Source organism: Dermochelys coriacea, chromosome 2 (assembly GCF_009764565.3).
Source record: "Dermochelys coriacea isolate rDerCor1 chromosome 2, rDerCor1.pri.v4, whole genome shotgun sequence".
In the NCBI taxonomy this organism is placed as follows: domain Eukaryota; kingdom Metazoa; phylum Chordata; order Testudines; family Dermochelyidae; genus Dermochelys; species Dermochelys coriacea.
The window spans coordinates 57174536-57183586 of NC_050069.1; the positions used below are offsets into that span (position 1 = coordinate 57174536).

The 9051-nt window shown below is 37.2% G+C and overlaps 1 protein-coding gene across 1 annotated transcript in view; it reads right to left on the reverse strand.

The window, feature by feature from the left end:
• PI15 (peptidase inhibitor 15) overlaps positions 1-8847 on the reverse strand; it is a 28962-nt gene extending 20115 nt beyond the window's left edge. The window contains exons 1-2 of the mRNA XM_038392425.2: positions 8686-8847; positions 7779-8120 (exon numbers count right to left, since the gene is read on the reverse strand). Of these exons, the coding sequence (XP_038248353.1) occupies positions 7779-8051 (273 nt within the window). The 5' untranslated portion in view covers positions 8052-8120; positions 8686-8847. The remainder of the gene's footprint in view (positions 1-7778; positions 8121-8685) is intronic.
• Positions 8848-9051: the final 204 nt, after the last annotated feature.

Here is a 9051-nt window from a genome sequence, read left to right on the forward strand (position 1 = left end):
CTCTGCTGGCCCCTCTGTACAATGGACCTGCAGCTTTTAAAATGTTTTCAAGTATTCTGTGGACATGTAGGCCCCACCACTATTTGGCCCTAAGCTTAATAAAACAACCACCATTCCTCTGCTTGCATGCTTTTTTAGCAGGGTGATTGAAAATGCCTCCTCTCTTCTCTCTCATTCTTTCAGTACATACTGTGTGATGAAAACATATGAGCTCATTGGAATTTATATAGACAGATTTGGCAAGCTTTATATATTTATTTGGGCTGTGAGATCATTTGGATTCAAGGCTCACTCTCTCTAAGAATAAGAATACTTTCTTTGCTCTCAACTGCCACCTGTTAGAAATATTACTACACATACTGTAACTAATAAGTACCTAATGTGTGTCTAAATCCTGCCTTAATACGTGCAGCACACATTTGAAAATGTAAATAGAAATTCTAAAAGTCCACTTTGTAAAGAAAAAATGCTCATTTATCACACAAGGCCATCTGTAAGATGTAGTTCCCTTTTGGATATTATTGCAAATAAATATGAGCAAACAGATTCACATAAAATAACCCAAAGGGAAATTGTTCTGCGTTTCAAAGACAGTTGGTTAACATTTAAAAATATATAACACAGCTCTGAACTTCTGGTAAGCAGAATTGCTGAAATACTACAAGGAGGAAGGGTTGCCAGCCCTCCAGGATTGTCCTGGAGTCTCCAGGAATTAAAGATTAATCTTTAATGAAAGATTATGTCACGTCATAGAAATATGTCCAACCAAAACTGGCAACCCTACAAGAGGGCCGCTCCTATGGTATTCATTCCCAGCATGACTAGGATCAGATGTCCTCGAAATCTCACAAAAAGCCTGCTGTCATGAGACTTCAAGCCAATTTGCAGAAACAAGAGGTATAGTTAAGTTTTATATAAATTTCTACATTTTGGGGTACCTATTCAGTCCAAACCTATACTCCTAACTGTTTCAGGTTTGCCCATCACTAATGGCCAAATAGTTTTCTTTCAATTCTCTGCTTTTCTTTTCATCTTTAGAACCAGGCTTTAAAACAGTAACAAGCAAAGAAAGAAAATCAGTAGGCTGACAAATGTAATAGTAATAAGTTCCTTTCATATGTTATTATTTGTGTATCTTTTGGAAAAGTCAAGTGAAAGAGTTACAAACCTCAAAATATTCAGTGTTTTCCTAACCTACTCCAAGACTCATTTTATTTGGCACGATCTTACTCAGGAAGAGGTACCAAGGGGATCTAACTTTATCCAACTGATGATCATACTGATAATTTGCCAAGAGCCTGAAGGAAGAGTCAGTTGAAATCTTTCATCTGAAATATTTTCAAAGAGAAATGCCTTTTATTCAAGAACAAAAATGTTAAAGGAAATTTTGTTTCTTTTGAAATTATCCTCTTTTATATGAAAAACCTGAAACTTTTCTAGTTTTGGTATATCAAAAACTTATTGTTTTTGGTTTTTCATTAAAAAACAACATTTCAGAGAAAAAAACTTCTTCCATTTCCTTTGAAAATGTTCATGGAAAATACTTACCATTTTCCAAACAATTCTACCAGAAAGACAGATGTAATATACATAAAAGACACTATAGAAGCTGCTTTGTTCTTCAGAATAGAGTTATGGTCCAAGGAGTGATAAGTCTCAACATGTGATGCTCCACCTTGATACAAGTTGACAGGCACTGAATGAAGATATAGAGAACCATTGTTCTCTGGGTCACACCTTCACACTCAGGGTCAAGCTGGCTCTGGGCCACATTGGAGAACAGCAGAGGATGTATAAACTATAGTAAGCATAACTGGACTGCACCATCTAATAGAGAGCAGGTGGTGTCTCGGCAGTTTTTGTCTCCTGCTCTCTTTGGCATGCACATTTCCACAATTCTGGAGAACACATTCTCTTTCTCAGTTTTGTCTCAGAGGTGGAAAGAGGACAAAAATGTAGAGAGGTTTGAATTCACTACCTTCTCCATTCATGTATGAAGCTAAGTACTTTGTGTACTTTGAATCAGGATTCTTGTGAAAAATGTCTGTCTTTGTTTTTAGCCAAGAAGTTCAAGAGGTGCTATATTTAATAATGAATGAATGTCCAGTTCCTAGGGCTCAGAGTTACTGCCTTTCTATCAGAAACCTCACTAGGTTTTTCTTTCCCCCCTCTGACTCAAACTCCCAGAAGGCTTTCTGCTGATATTATATTTACATAATGTAAATATTCATCCACACTTTAGCATAGACACTCCAAAACATTTATGCCTAAAACAAGTGAAAGGAATTCTCATGCCAAAGCAAATTTAAACAGGGCATTCCTTACCATTTTATTGTTTGAGAAATTCTTTAAATTTTGCAGAGAAGGGATGTTTTCCAGTGGAGGTCTTTTCTGTTTATCTTTCAAACTGTTCTCCAACCATTCACTATGAAACACTATCTGGCTTTTGTTTTTGACATACACAGTAAGAGCTTTATTTGGTCTAGTGGGCTGCTGATTCACTCCCTCAGGTAAGTGAGAGCATCCTAAAAGCTGCTCTGACTTATGCTGGCTGCCAGTGATCCCCGAGGTCAATACAGCAGAAGTGGACCACTGGGGTACAGAGAAGCCACAACTAAGGACCCTTTACACTGCAGTGTCCCCTGACCAGACACCAGAACCTTGGACATTAGTCCTGAATATGCCAGATTTAGAGCCAATTTGTTCTGCTGGTATGACAGAAAGCAGCCTTAACATAGGGGAGAATCCGTGACTTGTCTGTCCATTACTTTATTTCAAGCTTTACCATTTATATTTTTGAGATTTTTGAGAACTATTGCCTGAGACAATTGAACAGACATAACTTCTTGAACAAAGTCCACTGTGTGTTATTCCTGTGTTGGTGCTATTGAGGTAGTTAGCAATCCACCAATTAAAATTATTGGGCCTAATTTTCATTTACACAAATGCTGCCTTTTGCTGCTCTGGTAAAGGAGCCTTAAAGTGGATGTAACTGTAATTTACATGTATTAACAATAAAAACATGGTCGGACATAACCTATACAAAGAGATTAAAGACATTTGATATGTATCATATAACCTAGAGAAATGATGCAAATAAGACAACTTTCTGTAAATACTTGAGAGGTAATGATATGAAATGGAACAGGGAGATATATTTGATTAGTTGGTTACAAACAGTATATAAAGAGTAATAATCTCAACTTCCAAAGGAAATATTTAGATTAGTCATTTGGAAATCATTTCTAATGCTAATGTAGCCCCTATTTCTTTTTCTGATTTCATGGTGTTCAGCCAAAAATCATTTCAAAGGTTATACTAAGGCAAATTATTTGCTAAGAGATGTTACTGAGACATCATCACTATACATGTTCAAGAATAGACTGCCATATGTGTTTAATGAAGATAACAGTTCTGCAAGGGGTTGGGGCAGACTGTATGAACTAAGAGATCCTGTCCAACCCATTATATATGACTCTTAAAGGAATTTATCCTACAGTCCTTACAAGCATAGTTGATTTCAATGGGATCATTCACATGAGCAAAGGCAAACAACTCAAGAAACAAAACATCTTCTGAAATATATGAAAGAAGAAAAGAAACTAGTACATTGACACCTGCAGCAGTACTAGTTGCATAATGCTAATGTGGCAAAGTATATAAACAGCAAGGCATTTTATCAGCAGTGCCAGAGTGCTGGAGGACAAACCAACTAATCTCACTTTATTGTTTTATGATGAAAGGTTTTCAGGTGTCAAATAAGCCTCTTTAATGTGCTTGGAATGGTAAGCAAAATTGCTTCAATCTACTTGACCTATCCCAGTGTGTACTTCAAAAGCATCTTCAAGAGTAACTAAATGGCTAGGAATGTTTATACAGAGACTTTCACCTTTAGCTCTCTAGTTTTAATCCAACTAATAGTATTTGAAAGTTATGATCATCCAATGGATACTTATGGCATTCTGTGAAATAAATTTGGGGGCTCAATACAGCTCTTGGTGAACCTGAAGATGCTTTCTAAATACACACTGGGTGAGATATCAGTTGAAAACTAATAATTTACTGGTCAATAATATCATGGTGAAACGTACGTAGCAACATTATAGGCAAAGTTATGAATTCCCCCTGTATAATATTGTTAGCACACAGACCTGAGTAGGCAAAAGTTGTTAAACAGGTCTCTCCTAAGCACAGGAATGTATGTTTACAGTAGAATCAGAACTGGGCCCAAATAGATTAATTGATTTTAATAATCTGCTTGCAATGTTGCTGTAGCCATGTTGGTCCCAGGATATGAGAGAGACAAGGTAGGTGAGGAAATATCTTTTATTGCACCAACTTCTGTTGATGAAAGAGACAAGCTATTGAGCTATATAGACCTGAAAATAAGCTCTGTGGAGCTTGAAACCTTGTCTCTCTCACCAACAGAAGTTGGTCCAATAAAAAATATTACCTCACCCACCTTATCTCTCTCTTTAACACTTTGCATCAGATATTGCTTAATACAATAGGTCTGATTCTTTTCTTGCTTTTTCTGGTGTAAAACAAGAGTAACTCATTTGAAATCAATGGAGTTACACTTGTGTAAAACCCATATAAGCAGAGGAAAATCAGGTCTCAAATAATAATGTCAAATAACACAAACCTTTCGTGTTTGCCAATGCAAAATCCAAATAAAAATATTAGGACCAGAATGTATGTGTTTTACTTTTATATGTCTGAGACTGATGCATGGCAACAATAAAAATATATTCCATTGTCCTTATCAATTTGGCTATCAAACTAAATGTGTCATGGAATCTCAAGAGGTTGGCAATAAGTTAGCTGGCTACCGTATACAAATCTTGTGCATTCCTGGCCTTTCCTCATATCAGGAGTATAGCCAAGAGAAGCCCTGTAACATGTAAGAATTTAAGACAACAGGTGTCTCAGCACAGCAGATGACATAATGCCCAATGGACTCAAAATATTACTAAATGTAGGGAATTGCATAGGAGGCAGAACAGACTTGGGTCAGAAGAAGACGTTAAAGGAGACAAGCATGCAGGGGGGGAGGGGCAGAGAATTGGACTATGGGGTCCTGTGCTAAATCCTAAACCCTTATCAGTAGAAGGGACTGAGAAAGTGGAAAGGAGTAAGAGTATAGGGCATTTATGAGGAATAAAAGGATGCAATCAGGGGGAAAGAGCAGAATGTGATTTGTTTGGACAGTGGGGAAAAAAACAAGGAGAAACAACATATTTTTTTTTCCAAATCAGTTTGCCCATCCTTATTTTAATGTACTATATGAAATGATCCACTTTCATCTTGCCTCACCAAGATGTCTACTCAATGCACTGAAACAGCACCCTCAGCTACTTCAAAGTTCTCCTGCATCTGACCTGCTTTTCCCTTATCATAAGGTGACTAAGACAATGATTTAGGAAGACCAGTTTCACAACTAGCTGTGCCCTTTTCCAGGGGCCTCAGAGTAGGATGACATAATTCTGTGAATGTTCAGCATGATACATTTGATCTATTGGCAATTACAATATGTCCCAAATATTATATGTGGGAATGGATATTGAATGTCATAACCTCATAAAAGTAACAGAGACCTGATGTTCCCAACAGCACATTACTGATGAAATTATACATACTGAAATTTCATGAAGAAATTACATGGAGGCCTCACAATGGAATCCAAGCTTTCCATACAACTCCAATAGAATGCTGTTGGGTGAGGGGGCAGCTAGCTGAATTATTGGTAGTGTCTTGAGCTACAACTTGCAGATCTAACTGAATTGTGATCTGTAGTCCTTTTGCCCAAGTTTTCTGAACTCTGAAAGAGGAAACAATGGAACATATCACTGCCATTGTGACCCCTGCTGACTAATTAAAACAGGAAGCAGTGCTTCAGAGGAGGTTTTTGTCTTGGTGGCTACTGAACTGGCTGATGCTGAAAGCAGCACAGATACACCTGCTGGTTGTATGGCTGGTTGCAAGATAGTCTAAGTGAGAAGGGCAAGAAAGGAAGTAAAACGTAGCTTGTCATGAATTTCACCCCTTCTGCCAACGGCAGGATCTTGGTTCTTTGTCAAACCTGTCAGGTCTAAAGGTCACCACCTTGGGGTGAAGCCTAGCAGAATGCCCAACAATATGCAATGAAGCCCTAGCAGTTTCTGAAAGGTGTTAATTCACCCAAATAAATTAAATGAATGGAGCCATCCTCCTCTTTCCTCTCTTCACAATTTCTTTACTTTTGTCTTGTGAATGATTCTTTTACAAAACTCATGAGAATATGATTTTTTTTCCCTGACATTGTTTTTGAAGCAAATTTCAGCTGGTTTCATTGTAGTCAATTGCACAGTACATTTCCAAAAGACACAAGGCAAAGGGAGGGTGAGGCTAGACGGCCCTTCTCCCAGACATCACAGTGATGTTTATTTATACAGAATCAATAGAAACCATCAGTCACAGAATTCAGTAATTAAAAGGCTGATTGAGCTTGACTTTTGACCTTCTTATTTTTTTCTGCCTTTGACCTTTCCACTTAACCAAACTTCAAACTCAATCTCCATCACAGACACAAGCCTGATGCTGCAAGGTTCGGCACACACTCAGTTCTCTGAGGTGCCCTTGGGAGATACTCAGCATGTGGCATGATCAAACCCAGATTTAGGTAACATCTGTGACAGAGAGAAGTCCAAATTGTTAATCATTAGCTACTAAAGAGGAGGAGTTTGTTTTTACTACCATCATCCCCTTTTCTGCATGTCATGTTAGTGGTGTCATGTTTCTTAAATCTGTTAACCAGCTGTTGTCATCTGAGATGCTCCTGTGTCTTAGCGAAGATTATACTCCATATACAAAATTTGACTGTCCTTTAAAAACAGTGTGAATTCTTTACTTGGTAGGTAAAAGGACTTCTGCTTAACTGACCTATTTTTTATGTTAGAGTACTAAAGTATGCATGCATTGAAAGTTGAAACACATATTACAAATACACTGGCTGACCAGTCATTTCAATGACAAAGCATGAAATCATAATGAGGAAATAACTAGTGGGTTCAGTTAGCATACTGTAGGAAAAATATTTCCCAGGAAGAACTTTAGCCAATAAAGGGAAAAAATACCTCGGGATATCATGCACACTGATTTCTGAATAAATCCAACATGTTTAAAGAAAAATTTTAAACAAGTACTGTATCTGACAGAGAAATAAAACCATTATATGAATACAAAATATGCATGCAAAATGAAAACCATGATCACCTGACAAATCAATGTCTGCAAATAGTATATGTGGAAGAGACTAGCAATGTTCATGGGATGCATTTTTTTAAAAATACACCAAGGTTAGGACTTAGTGTTCTCCCTAGTAATTCAGTAACTGAACTATTAATAATTAGGATCTTAATCACTTGGTTTAGATGCTAGTTATTTAAAAGCAGATTATATACCCCTTACTTACCCTTGTGAGCAGTGACTCACATGAGTAACCCTACTGACTCAAAAGTCCCATTGACTTTATTGGAACTACTTATAAGAGTAAATGTTCACCAAGGTGAGTAAAGGATTCACAATTTGGCTCTTATTATTATTCATTACAATACTTCAGCTAAAAAAAGACATGTTATAGTAAAGCCATGCAGTGGTTACAAATCATTTGTTTACTGAACTAAAAAATGTTGGCTTGGCTCTGGAAAATGAAATCACTGATTTATAGTCTCTTATATATTCCAGCAGGTATAATGAAACGTTATTCCCCTCTCAGAAGTAAACGAAAATCCACTTACCATATACTCCATGTTTGAAGCAGGTGGAAAGACTTTGCCTCGGACTTGATTATGATAATCAAGGATGGCAATCATGTCATTCTGTGAAATGTATCTCTTCCGCCTGACTTTGGGGATCTTTTCAGAGTCCAAGTGAACTGTCAAAGCTGCTTCAATGTCAGTGAAATTTTTGTTTGAGAGGAATATGTCAGTGGAATTGGGTAATGCTATTGCACTTGTTTCATATAGAATGAAAAATAAGAAGGCACAACTGATTGCAGAGATTACTGTCATTTTAGGGCCAAGGGAGGAAGATAGGCCACAGAGTTGCTCGGCTTTAAGACAGGAGAGCAGAGAGCAGATCTGTGGAAAAAAGGTGTCAAAAGATGTGATTCTATACACAAATTTATGGCTTGATAGAAAAAAGGAACCTTTTTTCCCCCTAAGATCAAAAGTTTCCTGCCCCCACAACTTGTTAAATCTCTGATACAAAGCTATCTAGAACTATTCCTTCATAACACAGTGTAGGAAAGTGAACATTAATATGAAAGTTTAAAAACTAAGGTCAAATAAAATGCCATCATATCTGGACTGCCATAATGACAGATACACATTCTGCACACTGATTGAACTAATACACACAATCAGTTTTTTACTACACACCATACCCCTTGTTCTAACTGGGCAGACTGCAAGGAATCTCACAGAATTTTATTTACTGGGAATGAAAAATACATTCCAGGGCATATCTTTTACTGCTTGCACTCATGGCTCTGATAATGCCTCACATACGAACTAACAGGCAAAGAACATAAAAAGCATGAAAATAGGACAGCTTAGTAATAATATTCAAATCTCATTCCAGCAAAAAGTGATGAACCGTAATAAAAATGCATGCAAAGCAAACTTATTGAGCTGAATGGCTTACCTCTGTGTAATACCAAAAATCAATACAGTACACTGTGATCCCAATTTATACAGCTCTTTCTTATGTTGTAGTGTGAACTCTTATAATGAGGACTGTGTCTTGTTACAAACCCTCAAAGAACAAAACTCTGCTAGTTTTGAAGCTGTTGGCTAAAGGAGCTACTAACAGCTTTTATATATTACAGTCTGTATGATCCAGAAAGGGCAGTCTCTAAGTCTCTTCCTAGCCAAAATGGGAGGGGACGAGTTTTGTACAGAACACACAATGATTGGGTGGCATCTTTTTAATGTAGGTGGTTAAGATATTGTATCACACCCACCGCTGCTATACAACAAAGAGGCAAAAGACAACCCTCTTTTTTCTCAG